Source organism: Tympanuchus pallidicinctus, unplaced genomic scaffold (assembly GCF_026119805.1).
Source record: "Tympanuchus pallidicinctus isolate F22 unplaced genomic scaffold, pur_lepc_1.0 scaffold10, whole genome shotgun sequence".
NCBI lineage: Eukaryota > Metazoa > Chordata > Aves > Galliformes > Phasianidae > Tympanuchus > Tympanuchus pallidicinctus.
The window spans coordinates 12,639,536-12,658,380 of record NW_026294619.1 but is presented as its reverse complement, the minus strand read 5'-3'; the positions used below and the strand labels follow the sequence as shown (position 1 = coordinate 12,658,380).

The 18,845-nt window shown below is 42.6% G+C and overlaps 1 protein-coding gene across 8 annotated transcripts in view; it reads left to right on the top strand.

The window, feature by feature from the left end:
• The first annotated feature begins 430 nt into the window (after positions 1 to 430).
• The window catches only part of DCAF6 (DDB1 and CUL4 associated factor 6), an 82,272-nt gene continuing 63,857 nt past the window's right edge, over positions 431 to 18,845 (top strand). For 3 of the 8 annotated variants that reach the window (XM_052703080.1, XM_052703077.1, XM_052703069.1), the window contains exons 1-2: positions 431 to 665; positions 16,309 to 16,370. In XM_052703080.1, the coding sequence (XP_052559040.1) occupies positions 572 to 665; positions 16,309 to 16,370 (156 nt within the window). In that variant the 5' untranslated portion in view covers positions 431 to 571. The remainder of the gene's footprint in view (positions 666 to 16,308; positions 16,371 to 18,845) is intronic. The other 5 variants (XM_052703100.1, XM_052703081.1, XM_052703079.1 and 2 more) reach the window with 3 other exon arrangements.

Here is an 18,845-nt window from a genome sequence, read left to right as displayed (position 1 = left end):
AGGTCCGGCAGCCGCGATTGGCTGGGGACGCCTCGCGAGGCGAGCGGAGCCGGCGCTTTGGGCAGAGCGCTGCCGGCCTTCTTTGGGAAGGGCACGAGAGTCGTCCCTGTGCCCAGCTCAAAGATGGCTACGGTACCGGCTTCACACTCCCTATCAAGATGGACGGCGCCGGAAACTCAGACCCGCGGCGGCGCGCCCAGACCTAAGATGGCCTCCTCGCGGCTTCACCGCTCAGCTCATCTGCGTCACCCGTCACATCCATGGCGCCCCAGCACCGCAGCGAGGAGGCGGTGCTCCCAGCTCGCGTGAGAGGCGGGGCGTATCGGAGCACCGCCCCTGCCCCGCCACCCTCCCTCCACTCCCGGAGGCGGGGCTTCACGGGGGCGGGGCGCCCTGGGGGCGGGGCGCGGAGCCTTTGCCGGCCCCGCCGCTCTCGCTGTTGCTCGCGCTCTCGCTTGTTCGCTCTCTCGGTTGCTCCCCGTCGGTGCCGCGGCGCGAGGCGGGCGCCGGTTTCCATGGTGATCGCGCGGCGCGGCCAGAGGCAGCAGAGCGCCCGGCCCCGCGCGGGGCCATGTCCCGGGGCCGCTGCCCCCACCTGCTGTGGGACGTGAGGAAGCGGAGCCTGGGGCTGGAGGAGCCCGGCCTGCTGCGGCGGCACTACCTGGGTAAGGGCGCGGCGGCGAGCGGGCCGGGAAGCGGTCACCCTCCCTCCCCCCTCCGCGGCGGCCGAACCCGGCCGCCAAGTTTCCCCGCCCGCTTGTGCCGCCCCTCCCGCCGCTGCCGGGGCCCCGCGAGGGGGGAGGGGGCAGAACTGTTGCTCGAGGCCGCCCCGAGCGTCCCTCACGGCCGTTGTTGGCCGGCGGAGCAGCCGCGTTCGCCGCCCACGTGAGGAAACGGAGCCGGTGGTGTTCTTTGGTAATGGCGGAGGGTGCGTGCGTGCCTCGAACCCCCCTGCCCGCAGCGCCGGGCGCAGGGCTGGCTGTTACACGCGCCGTCGCGGAGCTCTCGCCTTCGGTGGGTTCGCTGGCAGCGAATCCTCGGCTTTGTGCCCCGGGGGTGGAGTGACGCCCGCTCCCGAGGCGAACCGTGGGGTGCTCGCAGCGCTGGCGGTGTCGTCCTGGCTGCTGCTAGAGCTCCCTCGATTCCCGGCGGAACGGGGTGATGTTCCGGGATCCCAAGCGCTCGGCAGGGTGGGAAGGGTAAAGGAGAAAGCAGAGCCCCTCCTGGCGCTTCCACCCTCTGCGTGCATGTAAACGCTGTGTGAAAAACTGTGAGGTTGAAAACTGTTGATCCTGCCGACTTTGACTTGGTAGCTTCTGTCTGAATGGCGGTGTGTGGCAGCCTTGGCTGCAGCTTGTCCCAGTTTAGAATCACAGAACAGCCCAGGTTGGACGGGACCCATAGAGATCACCGAGTCCAACTCCTGGCCCCACATGTGACCACCTAAAATCCAAACCCGGTGTCTGACAGCGATGTTCATACGCTCCCTGAACTCCGGCTCTCAGGGCCGTGCCCACTGCCCTGGGCATCCCGTTCCATGCCTACTGCCCTCTGATGCAAAACCTGTCCCTAACCCCCAGCTGCCCCTCCCCTGACACAGTTCTGTGCTTTTCCATCTGGCCTTGTAGCTGTCACACAGAGCAGAGCTCAGCGCTGCCCATCCACTCCTTGTAAGGGGCTGCAGCTACCATCAGGCCTCCCCTAATTCTAGTGGAAATGCAAGCGTTCCTCTGCCTGGACACATGAGGAATGTTCCTTGTGTTTGCTCCTCTTAGAGCAGAAAAGCCTCTTGTTAAAATTGGGGGCTGTGGAGCATAGATTTTGAAGGGACACTATGAGAATTTTTGCTTGGACGTTACACTGGCTCTTGTAATTGACGTGTGAAATTTCTTCAGTAGAAATCAGTCCTAATTTTATGATGACCTGTGTGGAGTAATGCTCCTGTGTAGTATACATAACCAATTAAAAACATCACTCTGGTGACTGGAGTAAGATCTTATTGTTAGGGTTGTTCATTGAACCTGAATGTGTTCCATAGCAGTATAGCATTTGAGGACATTTTCCCTAGGACAGATGGGACATTCAGCTGGAATCATGCTGAGGTAGTTACTAGTGGTGGCAAGTATTATTCACTCCTTGAACTTTATGCCTTAAGCTGCAGCTAGGAGTTGGAATCACATTCTGGGCTTGGCATGTAGTGTGCTTCTCTTGTAGAACTATCACACTTGTAATCAAAATAGCATTTACTGCCCTAATACACCCACCAGTGGGATTGCTTGTGTCTGGACTTAAGCCATGGGAGGCCTGTTGTGCTTTTCATGTGCTGTTCTGACATGTGTTATGGGTTGTCTTTTCACACAGCAGCAGCCCTGCATGGGACTGTTGCTATTTGGATGGAGGCTGTGTTGAAGTCAGGTGGGTGGTGCTGGTTGTTGGTCCTCCTGGAGCTCATCTGAACTGGTAGTGAAACTTGTACCTGTTGGGCTTCATCAGCAGCCTGAGGGCCAGAACAAAGGCAGGACAGGTGTCTTGGGTTGGCTTAGCAGGAGTGTTATGAAACAAATCCATCGTCTGTGCTTTTTATTGTTTTTTTCCTCACTTTTTTTGGTAAATTTGTCAAAGCAGTTATACAGAATAAAACAGATTGTCTTCTTGTTTCTGGCCACCCTTTTCAGCCAGCAAGGCAGAAGGGAGGTCTCACAGCAGGAACCTGACAATGCAGTTAATAATGCATTGGAAGACACGTTGTGTTCACCAGTGATAACTGTACAGAGAAGCGTTGACTTGGATAGTATCATTATGCTACCGAATAAAATACAGGCAGTACTTAGGTGCCTGTATATCGGAGGGACGCATCTAAGAAGGAACTGCTGTTTCTTATTTACTCTGCGTTTCGGTTTCATGTGAACTGGCAATCAAGTGGCACTCTATTTATAGCCCCTTTCAGCTTTCAAAAACAGCTGCTCCAAGAGGGATCTGCACATCATATTGTGCCTCCCCATGCAGATGGCTCGCTCTGGGAATTTATATCCTTGCAAAACTCTGCTTGATTTTGCAAGATCTTCTGATAACTGCCCTGAAACGTGGTCAGTTTAGGACAGAGTTGCAAAGGAAGGTCTAGTGGAGGTGAGCCAATGTGTACGTGCCTGGTATGTGCCCTCTGGACATCATCATCCATTAAGAATTCTCTCTGTGTGCTAGAGGGAAAATGGGGGTCTTATGTCTATCTGCGGTACATTTTCTTCAGCATTTGTAGGCTAATTAGTCTCCATTTCAAACAGTGCTTGCATCTGAAGTCTCCAGAGAAAGCCAGGCTGCTCTAGGAGGCTGGCAGAAGCACTGTGTGCTCTGGTGCACTTTGGCCATCGTGTTAATCTGATGCTGGTAGGTAGAATCCTGCTGCTGGGTTGTGGTAGAAATTGAGATTTGCACTCCTTTCAGTTGTTTGAAGCATCACAGGGCTTGTACATTGGAGAAAAAAAAAAATGTTAGTAAGCTGTAGTATCCTACCTGAGTTCTGCTTCGAAACTGTCAAATGAATTTAGGAGGACAAATTTAGAGACGTGCTACTTCCTTAAGAAGTCCTGAGTCAGTTCTGATAGCAGTTGAAGTGTTGGGTGTTGTCAACATGAGAGCTTGCGTGTAGGTGAACTATAGCATGCAATTGTCTGTCTAGAGCAATAACGGCCTGGGATTCTTGTAAGAAGGAAGTGCATCCATAATTCCTCTGAAGTATTTAACGTGACAGCTTTATTTGCTTTCTGTGAGGGCTGTGCTGCTGAGGATGGCTCCAAGTGGCCATGAAGAGGACTGAAGACTGTTTTTAGTATGTATATTTTTTATGAACTGGCAGAGTGGGCAATCTGCAGAAACTTTATTAGTCTAAAATAATTTGCAGAGATGAATCGGTTGCGTGGTTTTGCTCACAGTGATTGTCAGGAGCTGTGCTTGAGACAGAGTGAATTTCAGAATAAGTACGTTCTCCTTGGCCTTTGATGCTCTTGTTGGCATCTGGCTTTCTACCATCTTCCTTTGTAGTAGGAATTTTTGGAGCTTTCAACATTTGTTAGTGAGAGTGCTGTGGTGCTGTCTGTGGAGCTTTCCTCCACCTTTTCAAAGAAGGCTTTCATATGCTAGGGCATATGTTTGTCTAGGTGTGCAGTTTATAATACTGTTGTTTTCTGGTACTGTTTTGTAATGATTAGGAAAGGTCTGAGATCTACAAATTAACTGTAAGCAAACCAGTAGTGAGGTTAATTGTGGTCAAATTTTGTAAAGCTTCATCAGCCTTTGCTACAGGGAGAACTGGAAACATATCATTATGCAGATAGTTTAGCACATTCTCCCATTTCCTAATCAGACTTCGTTCGTTCCCCCACTTCACCAGGGTGAACCACGGTAAAACCGAAACTACTGACAGATTGGAAGCACATCTGTTCATAGATAGGGCTGAAGAACAAGGCGGGTAAGGCCAGCGGTTTCGATATTGGCTGTGTCACACTTGGTGACGTTACTGTTTTATACAACCAGCAGTGGTTTACTGAAGGTGGGTAGGATTGGGTGTTACTTTAAAGTCAGACAGCTTTCAAGGTAAGAGCTTTGTAGCTGGTGCTGCTGCAGACTTGGAGGTAGTCTCAGGGCATTTAATCAGCCTTTCTTTAATTCTGTGCATAACACTTTTGATGTTTCGGTATTTTCAGGTGCACTGCTACATTTCACATCCTAAACCTCTCACATTAATTTTCTTCTCCAGCATAAATTGAAGACACTGCATCTGTCACAGCTAAAAAAGCCGTAATTGGGAGAGGTGTTTTATGCTGTTCTTCGTTTTATAAGTTTTATAAGTCTGGTGTATTAACTGCTGCTTGAAAAAAGGAGCTCTGTAACTTCACCTGTTTGTTTGATTGCTGCTTTAATATACATGGCTTAACTTTCTGGTGTACTGTATCTTCTACTGTGCTTTGTTCTGTGCCCAGAAAACCAGCTCTGTAGTAGTTGGTGTGTATTGGTGCACACCAAATGCTTTGTGAAATGAGATTGGCTGATGGACACAACTGAGCTCCTCAGGTCTGCTTTGTTAGTGATGTTTTCTGAGTAATAGAAACTGTTGCAGCCAGAATTGAAATTTTCAGAATCATGAATGAATGGGAGGAAAATACATCTTTGAAACAAACCCAAATACCTTCATTACTCTCCATCTATTAGACGTCTGGCAGGAAATTTGGTATGGCGTTGGATTATTCAGTGGTTGTACACAGGAAGACATACCAGAACACTGCAGGAAAAGAATACTACTTTTTTAATTATTAAAACATTGCAGAGTGATTGGGTACTGCCTTAAACATGCTGCCATGTTTTGTTACTTATTTTTTGTCAGTAAAAACACCGTCCTTAGTGAGCCTCAAAAAAAATACAGATAGGCAATTGAAAAAAGCAGTGTGTTGCTGAGACGTGTTGATAACAAATTGGCTTTGGAGAATTTTAACGGAGGGAATATGTCTGAAGCAAATTCCCTGCCACGATCTCAGTGAAGCTGTTAGCAGATAGCAGAAAGGCACAGTGCATGTGCATATCAAGTCGCTCTTTAAAAATGTTGGGAGAGATCCTAATACATAAAGATGTATTTTTTTCAAGTTCCGAATAAATCAACTGACGTATTCAAGAGCACCATTTAAAAGCTTTTAATGAGTGATTTGTAGAAAGTAGCACGCTGTCTATAAAGCAAAATGAAAGTGCAGTGTAGCAGAATCATCTGGACAAGGTAATAAATGAAGAAAAGCTGGTTAGCTATAATTTAGTACGTAAGAGGAGCTCACTACAGAAATAGCTATAAACCAGTGTAACCTAAATAAAGAAGGTTTCACATGATTGCTTTCTGCGCTGGTGAAGTTATTCTACATTATTCCACCTGTAGCTTAACAGAACTATGCAAGTGGAGACACAGAAGCCAGTTGCACTTGAAAACCAGAAAGCAGTCTACAACACAGTGCCACACAGCTGTATATTTGCTAGCTTGTTTTTCTGCTGTCTCAGTGATCTTTGCTCATAGTTAATGGTACCATTGGCTTGACCTCAGTTACCTTTTCCTTGTATATTCCTGTGGTTTAATTGTTTTGTGTTACTGTTTCTGTCTCCTTATTTTTGTCCCATCTGGCTCCTCAAAGCAGGAATTGCAGTGTTGGCAGTCACTTCAGTTTGTTTTCCATTAAACAGAAAATTGATACACACAATATAGGATTACTTGGTGCTTTGGTCGCTCTGTTCTGAAATAGGAGAGCGAGATTGATAGGAATGCAGCTTCTGTTTATGTGTATTAATTTGTGAAAAAAACTGGTCTTCAGTCCTTTGGAAATGAGAGAGTCCTTTTAAGTTATCTTCGGTTTTGTCACCCCTGCTTGACATGGGCTAACCTATGTCAGTGAACTTTCTTCATTTTATTTTTTAAGGGATTACCCTTTTCTGTAATATCTGTGCACTGAATGTTAATCATCCATGTTCTTGGCAACCGTGAACATACAATAATATATATATATTGTGCAATACATAAATGCATGTGATAGTGTGCTGTAGTCCCAAAGCTTTGCATATTTGGTTAGACTATTCAAATTACAGTCAGTCTTAGGATGCAAATATTGTTTGCTTCGTGTACTTTGGAGTCTTAATCTTTCCATGCAGACAGCTGGAGTCTATAGATCTGCACGTGCTTTATGCACCTTTCCATTTTTTCATTGCAGTACTTTCATTAAATTTATGCAGTATGCTTTTAAAGACGCGCAGTACAAAAGAAGCACTTTTGCTTTGTAAACGACTGCCAATTTCTTGATGCAGACTATTTCAGACAGCTTCATCATTCTGTTGCACCTTGATCTTGTAATTAATGAGTCTGGGATACTGGGATGAAAGCTGTGTCTTTCTGCAAAAACAAATTCTGTAATGCATCTGTACATAGGTTGCTCTGAAAGTAATGCCTCCTGCTGATTTCCGTGGAAACTACAGCAGATAAAAAGAGCACAATAATACTTTTTGATAGAGCATGTGCTTAGGTATGATATGCTATTTTTCAGTAGTCACCACCATTAGCCAATTTGCACAGATGAGCTGATCAAGACACTCTTCCTTTTGTGGTGTAATAGCTGTGCACAGCTGTCCGGAACATGGTTTGTCTTTCACGTGGTAAAACACACTACCCACTGCCTCAGTGTGCTCACATCCACTGATTGGTCACCATCAGCATTCAGTAAGTGTCAGAGAATGTCAATGGATGATATCTTTTCTGCATGGAGGAATTCACTGACACTTCTCCACTCTGTACACCCTTCCATGTCAGATGCCATTCTGTCAGACTGCCCCTCTGCTGCTGTCTGTCACACGTCAGCAACAACATGTAACAGAATAATGGTGGGAAGGTTTCAACCACTACTGCCATACCACCAACATCCACCTCTGATGCCATGGCCAACATTATAACATAGGAGGCAATACTTTCAGAGCAGTCCTCACATGTTTCAGGATGGCGCAGTGATGTGGCAGATCTCTTTAGTTATCCTTTCTTTTTTTTCTTTTCTTTCCTTTTTTTTCCCTTCTCTGTAGTCTTCCTCCAGTTGGTTGTTTCTGTTATTTGCATGAGGGCAGACCTTTGAGCGTGTATGTGTAGTCACTGTTAAAATGTTGCACTGCAATATGATGAGTTGTTATGACTTTGCTTGTGATTCCTGATCTTCTTTGATTTAAACGTCCCCGAAATAGCCCAGTGGGATATAGCTGATCATGTATCAAGAGCTTGTTGATACTTGAAACTAGCCCTATCCTGGCAATGAGGAAGAAGATCAGTCTGTTATTAAGTATGCCAGCCTTCAAAGTAAGCTGGAACTTTCACTGATGTAGTGCAGGTCTCAGCTTTTTCTTGTCCATCTTTGAGATTCAGTGACTTACTGATTCAGATATGTCACAAATACTTTAGTGTAGTTTGATTCAATAAATACTGAATATAAACACAACAAAACGGAATCAGATGAACATCAGTGAATTTTAGTGTATTTCTTGAATGGAATGTAGGCTTTCCTTGGGAAACTGAATGTGTGGATGCTGCTGCTCTCTATTTGACAGGTATCATGGGGAAGATGAGGTCCGTCTTTCCTTGCCCTGTGAGCTGAACGTGATATGAGGCAGTGATATTTGTCCAGTTCTGTTCAATTACTGAAACTTCACCAACATACAAAGCTATCAGGCAAAACCTTCTGAAAGCTATCACACAAAACCTTCTTTGTTTTGATTATATTTGTTTGTAGCTATTTCTGTAGTGAGTTCCCATTATTTACTCTTCCTAAGAAAGGAAGGAAAATGAGATTCTGTTAGTTTTTATTCTGTATGCCCTGAAAATTCTGTTGACTGAAAAAGGATGAACACGTGCAATCTAATTCACCAAACAATTTTCAAAAGTAAGACTTATTTGATTCCCTCTGTTTTTAATGCCCACTTATAATTCAATTTGTGTCACTGGTGTTGCTCGATAGTCATCTCCTAGCAAGACTCAGATTTCTGCTTCAGCTTTTGACGTCACCTATTTTTAAACTCTAATCCTGGGCAATTTCCGAGTGTTTACACATGTAATCTCACAGGGACACTTATTTGTATCTGTTACGCTGTGTGTCTCTACTTCGCTTCTTGCTCTGAAACAGATGGCTTGTAATTCCCATACTGTTTAGGATTAAACAGTATTTTAAATTAGGTGAGTGTGCAGAATGGTAAAAGCTTCGTTTCAGTTCTACTCTGTCCAAATTCCCAGTTTTACCAAGATGCCTTTGCAAGAAAAGCAGAAGACTTTTTTTTTATGCCTGAAGGCGTGTCTCCTTAGATATGCTGGTAAGCTTCTGTCTAATCGCTTCTAATCTATTTAAAAATGTGGATTGAATTAGCTTAGGCAACTTTAAATAGTAGACTTTCTTTTTTTTTCTTTTTTTTTCTTTTTTTTACCCCAGTACCTTTATCCAAAAGTAGCCAGGAGATAATTGCATGGCGAGTTGCACCAGCTGGCAGAGAGAAGCAGCAGCCGCTGCTGGGCACTGAGAGGCACATGGTGGCCTCTTAAGCAGAGTGCTTAAGAGCTGATCGCAATAGCTTTTTCTGTGCATCCATTTTCCATGCTATGGTAGTTGTCTGTCCAAATGCGTGGAGGTGACAGAAGATCACAGTTGTGCTGCTGGTAGTCATCACTTTTGCGCTGGGGCAGGCATATCCCTGTTTCTGCTTCATAGACATCCTCTGCTCTTGCTGAAGCATGGAGCCTCTATTTAACCTCAGACGTCATAAGAAGTGCTTTAAAGAACCAAATGAATAACCGACCTGCCGAAAACGGTGTGTTTTCCTTTCTCCTGTCACAAAACCGCAGTGATTTATCTTTTGCTCAGCCGTAATGTGTGGCAAGAACTACACAGAAGGCTTTTCTGTGGGCAGCCAGAGTGGGGACAGGGTATCTGTCAGAATGTGGTGTACTTGTCAATGAAATCCACTTAGTGCTTGCCACTGTGGCATGGTCGGTCTCTCACAAGTTGTTATTTAGAATATGCAGATAAAATGTTGTCTCTGGGATTTACACCCTGCTTATGCTATGTGAGCACTTTAAAAATTCATATTAATATAGTTGATTTTCATTTATTAAGTAGATTTCAAGCATAAAATGTGGTAGATGCTAAACAACAATTGAACAAGTTATATATGATTATTCACTTTAAAGCACCAATGCTTGTGGTCTTGTCAGTGATGGGGCCCTATGCAAGGCCCTGTGGGGCCTTATATTCAGGAGTGGGTGCATTTAGAATCTGAAATATATTTGAAAGTTAATTACAGACGCTTCTGCTAGTGCAAACACATCTGTGTTATTACCTGCAGTAATTTACTCTTGCAGCTTTGGTAGAAGAAAACAGAAATTGAAGTCTTTTCAGGATGGTTACTAATTATCCTAATATGTATAACATCACAGGGCCAACTTTTTATTCTATTTTATTTTAATTTCAGCATATCGTGTTTTGTTTTTTCTTGTAAGACTGTACTGTCTATCAGTATACTCACTGGGAGACTCCATCAGGAGACCTGCTGGGTTGGAGTTCTGGGCATAGTGTTGTACCTTCTGTAGTTTCAGTCTTAATATGTGAAAGTTCTGTGCTTCTAAATACATGAAGCTTATTCTGAAGTGTCTTAGGATTTAAGTGCAAGCTTGATTAACACTAAGTCATCTGGTGCTGAGTGTTTAGTAACAAAGCTCTTGGAGATTAAAATGGCAAGTAGTTCTCTTCACAGAAATTAAAGTATTTTCTGTTTCGGTGCAGGGTTTAGACCTTTAATCTAGATGAATTATCACTTAAAGTAGGGAAGAATTTGGGTTATCTGTTCTGAACTTAAATCATAAGCAGTTGTCCACAGCAACTTGAAAGGTAGTCTTTTAAACACTGTTAAAAGCAAGTGTTACAGTTCTGGGGGGCATTTATACAGAACTATTAGGAAATCTAACAGAGGACGTTGAACAAAGGACTGGAGGGTCACACTAATGGATTTGGTTTGCAGCACTACTGTTGATTCACTCTCTCATTTGATAAATTGCTTTGGTTTTCTGTGTCACAAAATCAGTGTCTATAAAATGGGGCCGCTCTGAATCTGTCTGCTAATACATTGTTCTTCAAGACTTCAGTTTGTGTTCAAGGGTTTTCGTATTTCTTGACAAAATGTAATGCGTTGCTTATTTTTTGTAGTCCTGCTAACTGTGTGATGCATGGAGACTTCTGTTTGCTGTACGGTATATTCAATTTAATTTGTTAAGTAAAAACAGTAACATGGAACAGAAGATGGGAGGGCTGCTCCAAAAGTAATGCCTCTAATGTTATTATGTTGGCTTGTGATATCAGAGGCAGATTTTGGTGGTATGGCAGTAGAGACTGAACCTTTCTGCTGATATTTCATTGCATTTTGTTACTGTGTGACAGATGGCAGTAGAGGGACAGTCTGACAGAATGGTGTTTGACGTGGGAGTGCATGTGGATCAAAGTGGTGTCTTTGAACTCCTCTGTGTGGAAGAAATGGCACCCCGTGACATTCAGCAAGCACTGCTGAACTGGACACCAGTCAGTGGATGTGAGCACAATGAGGTGGTGGATGGTACATGGTGACAGTGACACTGGTCACTTCCCCTGGTACAGATTTTTTTGAGTGCAGCATGCAGGCTCCTGCTTATTGCTGGTGAAATGCACAGCCGATGGTGATGGCTGTGTTGAGAAACTGTGTTTTGTAGATGAGAATGTGCTCTGTCAAACAGTGTTATTGTGCTCTTCGTAGTAATTTCCGTGGAAATGAATAGGAGACATTACTTTTGGAGCTACCTATATCTACTTAGTCATTGTGCGGAGTTTGACGCAGTCCAGCCAAATAAACCATTTACAGATTAACTGGACTGTCATCTTCTTATGAAACAGCGTCTCAAATGTATAAAGTCAGTGCTGGAGGTCCAAGAGAAATTTTGAAATGCTCTTAAAGCAGGGTACTGTGTGCTCTGCAGTGGGAGCAGGCTCTGGCTCTGTTTCAGTTTTAAACTGGGGCATTTCAAATGTCACAGCAAGCAAGCACCGAGGGACTTGGCCTCAGGAAGAGCCAGCTTGACTTAAATGAGCATTTGTTTGACAAACAGGATCTATTCGTGTTTTTCAGAATAAAGGTTACCTTTCAGTTTCACATACTGTGATGGTGCAGCTTTGCATCAAGATTTGGTTGTATTTCTGTATAGCGCAAACACACTTTCTGGTCTAGACCTTCATGAAATGCTATCTCTATTTTCAGTGAAAAGATCTGGAGTGAATATAAAAGTCTTACATACTTGAAGCATTGAGCTTTTCTGCTGTCGTGTTCTGAAGTACCATTGTTAGGTGGTTCTCTGGAGAGGTGTGTTGGCAAGGCATCGTTGGTTTGGCATTATGTGCAGGTAGCATATTGAAGAGATAACGTACAAGTAAGCATCTGTGCTTTCTTTTTTTGCCTGCTTTCCCATATTTCAGCTTGTGTGATGAGTGCATGGGTAGAGTGCTGGCTTGATAGCTCTCCAGATTTCAAATACATAAATGCTTAAAGGAGGTCAGCACAACCATCTGAAATTTCACAGTGCTTGTTTTGTTTTTTGTTTTTTTTTTTGTAGATAGTTTGACCTCAAGAGTTTCAAAACAAACCTCACATATGTCTCCAGTGAGCTAACGTGTGTCATGACAGCTCGGTCACTTGACCATCTCATAAACAGACCTTACTTGAAGAGAAGTAATTATGTATTAAGGCCATCCTCTCATTAATTCTCTGATGGCATGCATTTAAATACGTGCTTAAGCAAAAAACAAACAGAAAAAAAAATCAGCAGAGGTCTTGAATCCAGAAAGAATTATTCTGAGAGATTGCATCTCCCCTACTGTCTTAGGTAAAGAGAGGATCCATGACGGCCACCTTTGCTGGAGGACAGAGGGAACAGGTAGCCACTGCAATAGGTGAATGAGAATTAAGGATTTGTCAGGATGCTTGTCACCCAGAAGAGCGGAGTCCTTGAAGAGGAGAATTTGACTTTTAGGAAGTCTAGTGATAAGAGTTGTGACAAGGAATCTTAAGAATGAAGTAGGAGGGTAGCCTACTAGTTAGCAAGATAAGGCATTGAAAACAATACCATTTAATGTGATAAAAAATATGAACGTTACAAAAAATGTTCAGGTGGCTGAAATAACAGAAAACTATAATATTTATTTACTGCTGAGCTTTTTCAGCAGGCCAGAGAACTTATTAAAGTCATTGCTGCAATACGAGGAACAAAGATTTCGTGGACTGTTAAGTCAGCTTTTAAAAAACAGTGAATGCAGAATCAGTATTTTCTTTAGATCAGATTATTCAGGTAGTTCCATTTTTTATTTTAGGAGGAAAAAACACATTCAGGATCTGCTGACTCAAGTTTTGCATTATAAAATAAGAAGAAAACTGAATGGATTGCTTCTAGCTTATCTTAGTACTTTACCTATAAAGTGGGTGTGGTGGGACAGTCCAGCCAAGATGAGCAATGAAGTCCACAGTCTCTCATGTAGCTTGCTGTTATGTTGCAAGAGAAAGGCTGTCCTGGCCTGACTTAGTTAGCATCATGATGTAGAGGTCAGAGTGGATGGTTTGTCTGGGTTCCAGGAAATCCAGAGGGATCACCCCTTTCCTATCCCAAAAGACAGTGCACATCACTGTAACCACTGAAGGCTGCATCTTGAACTTTGGTGGGGAATTTGCATGTTGCCACTCCACGGGCTGCTGTTTTGACTCCAGCTCATAGTAGTGACAGCATGTATCAGTAAGGACATGTTCTGGGAAACTGTCACCTTCAGCCTCTTATCTGTTCTGTAGGTCCTGACAAAATTTACATATGGTGTTCTTTCTACCCCTGTGTGAGCATTCATGAGGAGCACCTAGTGTAAACTTTGCAATATTTCAACATTGCCATTTTTTTCCCTAGTGTTGAAGCTGATATTCAGCTCTGCAGAGTTCCCTGGTCATGCTCTGACGATTCATGCAGATGTGCTGTTTGAGACACTTTTCATTTTGTGGTGTGACAGCTGTGCATGGCTGTCCAGAACATGGCTTGTCTTTGATGTCTCTGTTGCCACTGCTGAAATGCACCACCCACTGCATCACTGTGCCCACATCCACTGTTTGGGCTCCAGAAATGTTCAGCAAGTGTCAGAATCATAGAATGGCCTGGGTTGAAAAGGACCACAGTGATCATCTAGTTACAACCCCCCTGCTATGTGCAGGGTCGCCAACCACCAGACCAGGCTGCCCAGAGCCACATCCAGCCTGGCCTTGAATGCCTCCAGGGATGGGGCATCCACAGCCTCCTTGGGCAACCTGTTCCAGTGCGTCACCACCCTCTGGTGGAGGTTTTTCCACCAGTGGAAAAACTTCCTCACAATATCTAACCTAAATCTCCCCGTGTCAGTTTAAAACCATTGTCCTGTCACTATCCACCCATGTAAACAGCCGTTCCCCCTTCTGTTTATAAGCTCCCTTCAAATACTGGAAGGCCACAATGAGGTTTCCCTGGAGCCTTCTCTTCTCCAAGCTAAACAAGCCCTGTTCCCTCAACCTTTCTTCATTGGAGAAGATGGCTATAAATGTAGTGGATGCCATTTCTTCTGCATGGAGAAATTTGTCATGTTTGCTTCATATGCACTTCCATGTCAGACTCCATTCTGTCAGACTGCCCCTTTGCTGCCCTCTATCACACAGGCAACATGTATTGGGATATTGATGGGCAGGTTTAACCTCTACTGCTGTACAACCAACATCTGCCTCTGATACTGTGGGCTGACATAATAAAATTGAGGCTTGCTTTTGGAGCAGCCAGTGAAGAAAGAAAGGTTTTTGGAGGCAAAACGTTTTTACGTTTCTACAATATCTCTTTAGTGACTCATCTTTAGTCCCTGTGCTATCTCTAAATTTTCTGAAATCAGACTGATTTCGGGTAGAAAACAGCCCACCAGCAATGTACAGAGGGTATCCAAAAGAAGTTTAAATCTACACTGCAATTCTAAATGCTTTTGTTAGAATTCTTGCTCTGTCTACAGCTACGGCAGTCAAACAAGACTAGAAAGACTAATGCTGAATACTGCACCACTTAATTAGTAAGGTAGTATGTTTTTAATTTGTTTTTTAATCTGCCTTAGATGTGCTTAGAAACAGTTGCTGTATAATCATCTCACTCAGTCATACATCCTCTTAAAACAACAAAAAAAAATCCTTTGTAAAAGAACATTCTTCAGTCTGCTGTGGTACTGGAGCTGTATTAGTGGAACTTTGGCTGCCAAAGCATGCCTTTGCATGGAGGGAAGGCTGGATGCACATTTACTGAGGTGCAGTTGTAGCTGCTGGAGCTTGTAATACTCAAAGAGTCCCTGTGTCTTTGGGGGTGTGTAGCACTGATGTCCTGTGCCTGCTTCTCAGTCAAGTGTCTGGCCTGTGGCAGCCTGGTTTGCGAGGGGTCAGCTGAGGATATCAGGTGGTCTCTTTTTTGTTCAGGGAACAGTAGAGAGGAGAAATTGTGGTTTCAGGTTTGTACTGGAATGCCAGAATCAGCAAGGCTGGATGCCTAAATGGGGCTTCCCATTTAATCTGAACCAAAACAAGCCATAAAGTGTAGAGCTTTCTGATATAGGGAGGGTTTTCTTCTGTTCTAGTTTTTCTCTCTGAGGCTACTTAGTTTCCTTAAAGGAAAGTTAATTTGGAGTGGATGCAGTAGTGTGGTATTCAGAAACAATACAGCCTAGTACCTTACCTAGAGTTTTGTTCTGAGAGTTCTAGAAATAGAGGATAGAAAAAATAATATTCTTGGAGTCTACATTGTTTTAGAATTGAAGTGGAAAGATCAAGCTTGCCAGTATTTGCCTTTTTTGAAAATACTCTCTAGGGATTATTACATTCATTTTAACCTGTTCTCCTGACACAAAGGCCCTCTAACCAAATTCCTAAAGTTTAGGAACTTCAGGAAGTAGTGATGTTGTTTTCAATATGCCTTTTTTTTGCTTTTCAGTTGTGTTGTGTAGTAGTGTTATAAAGTGCAAGTGGATGGCAGCTAGCATGCAGATAAGAGCATAACATTCATGGGACCTTACTGTAGCCAATATACATTTATAGATTTCTTTTTTCTCCTTCATCTCTACATTTTATATCACCTTTCCAAAACTTTCCTTTTGTTTTTTTTTTATCTTTCATGTACAAATCAAATGCAGTGGTACAGGACTTCACTTCTGCTTTTCAAAATGCAGCATTAATAACAAAATTGAAGTTGTGTTTTCTCTAGCTTAAGAGCAAATGTGGAATTGTAGATAATACCTTAAGGATCTTCCAATTTTTTGTTGAAATTGAGATCATATTTTACTTGAGACCTAAACATGTTCTTCTTTAAGACATTTTATATAAGTGTAGAGTTGTGAAGCTATGTTGCACTTGCTGTCTTCAGCAAAGTTGACCGAAAAAACCACAGGATATTACAGCGATTTGTTTCAGGGCAGCCTTCAACTTGTGAACTGTGCATGTTGCCATTTCTACCTTGTTGAAAGTGGTGGAAGAACTAGCAAATGTGATGCTTATCTTAGCATTTGTGAAATGAAAACCATATGAATGGCTTTGAGACTGACAGTTATATTCTGATTCTTCATTGTTTAGGTTTATACTTGCTAGTGTCCATTAGTAGGATCTAAGTTAGTTCTTCGTGTTACCATTTTAAAAGGGTATTGTAATTAGTATTTTTCTTCACAGGGAGAAGAGAATTTATCCAAAGATTAAAACTTGAAGCAACCTTGAATGTGCACGATGGATGTGTAAGTGACTTGTTGCTTTTTTTTCTTTGTTAAATGTTGTTAAGTAGTGATTATGTTGCCACAGCAATAGTTCATTGGACTTAAAAATGCAAATACCATGTCTTAAATCTGAGTTGGAAACCTCTGCTTGTTGAGACCTACATCTGAATTCTCTAGGTATTTGTTTCCTCTTAAGCATTCAATGTTTTATCCTTGAAGGATACTTCACTTTTCTCCTTCAGTACCGTCTCCTGCACTTGAATGAGTTAAGCTCATGTGCCAGGAAAACACACGCTTGTCTTTTCAGTTAGAATCAGTCTTTAAGTGGAATAATTTTGTGCCGTGCTGATATACTTTTTTGACTTAAAACAGTATTGATATTTTAAGTGATTTATTTTTCACATTTAAAAAACAAATGATTGAGTGCTGTATTCTTATTTAAAGTGACAGTAAAGACAAAAAAAAAAAAAAGCTTTAAATATTGCTTATTTAAATGATTAATTTTTGAAAGTGCTCCAAATGTTACAAGGCATATTCTTTTAAATACTTAAACTAAGGATGGAACAAAGAAATTTGTTTTAACATTGTATGGCTTCATTGAATGGCTTTAACATAACAGTGATTCGCCAGTGTCAGAAAACAAGTTAAAATACCAGTTGGGCTTACTTGCCTGTGCACAGAATTATTGGAGAGTGAATAAATACTCAGAGCTCTGTCTTCTGAATGAAATTATAGCTATTGGAATAAGATTTTTTTGCTGTATTGCTTTTGTAGATGTAGAAGTCAAGTGAGGATTGTGATGTCCTTCCTCTTTAAAATGCTTATGCCACCTATAGTAAATTATATTAGTCTCTTCCCTCCCATCCCCTCCTACTGTAACTGCTCAGTCAGCATACATTTCAAACGTAAGGAATGAATATCGTAGAAATCTTACTCAGAGTTTTTCTGGTTCTGTTATTTTGTTACAGGCATTTATATTCTTCTGGAGAGTTAGTTTTGACTTGTATATTCTGTGTAAAGCAGACTATTGCTAAAAAAAAAGATGAACAACATACTTAAAGCACAAATTTGCTTTTCTAATGGAGGATAAAAGTCTAAATTCCTACTCACCATTTGATTTATGTATTACACAAGAGCAAGATCTTGTCAGAAAATAGGCCTGTATGTAATCATACTCACACCCAACATTCTTGAGGCAGGATGATAGTTCTGTGAGATACAGAATCACCCGGGATGGAAGGGACCTCAAGGATCATGTAGTTCCAACCCCCCTGCCCAGCAGGGCCACCAAACGTACACATTCAGATCAGGTTGCCCAGGACCCCGTCCAACCTGGCCTTGAACACGTCCAAGGACGGGGCATCCACAACCTCCCTGGGCAGCCCGTTCCAGGGCCTAACCACTCTCCTTGTGAAGAACTTCCCCCTAACATCCAACCTAAATCTTTCCTCCTTCAACTTGGATCCATTTCCCCTAGTCCTGCTATTGTCAGCCCTTTAATACTTGCAGTATTCATATTTTTGTAGCATTAATATTACCATAGCACCTGCGTGTTTGGGATTTCTGTCTCCGAACTGAGCCCAGAAGTTGCTGTTTCCCATGTTGGCTCTCAAGGGAGCTTAAGAGGGTGAGAAGCTCAGTAGTAGATGTATAAAATTAGGTGAGATGCTTTCCTTCGAAGTTGGCTGCATTGGACTGGTAGCAACTCAGCATGAGATAAGTAGAAGAAAGCAAATCTAAAACACATTGATTGAATTCTGTGAAAACTGATAAGGTAGAATTACAGAATATGTAAGTAGATGGATCATTTGCTATATGGAAAAAATACATTCTGAATCGGAGGGGAGAGGAGCACCTGAAGGAACAACTTCTTGTTTCTATGTATAGATATTCACTTCAGTATCAAGTGTTTGGTGTGACATACGTCTCATTCAGCAGAGCATTTGTGAGCAAGTCTCTTTTTAGAAATAGTCCTCGAAGTTATGTTTGAATTAGTATAAGTAGTATGTTTAGCATGCTGTTAGAACATGTAGTTCTTACTTCTTCCTCCATATGTGACAAGTAGTGCTTTTTCACTCCCTTCTGTGTTTGGGAGATCTTTCTGATATGTCTCTGAAGACATTTTTATTTCATTTCTTCTGTTTTTTAAACACTGTTAACGTATCTTGTTTTCAAAACAGCTCATTTTACTGTATGTTACAAAGGAGTGAGTGAAAATTCAGAATTTTCAGCCTCAAGGCTTGGCTGCTTCCTGTATTCTCTTGGAGGGAATCACAGAGGTGATGTACGGACATGACGCTGAGGAATGCAGCTTAGTGAAGGAACTCAGTAGGCCAGATTGGTGGTTGGACTTGATGATCTTTGAGGTCTTTTTCAACCTAGGTGATTCCATGTTTCTATGATTCTAGTAGATGTTAATTTTTTTTTTTCCTATTTGAGTGACAAATTAAAAGAGCTCACTGCTTTACTTGAGGGAAGATTTAGGTTGGATGTGAG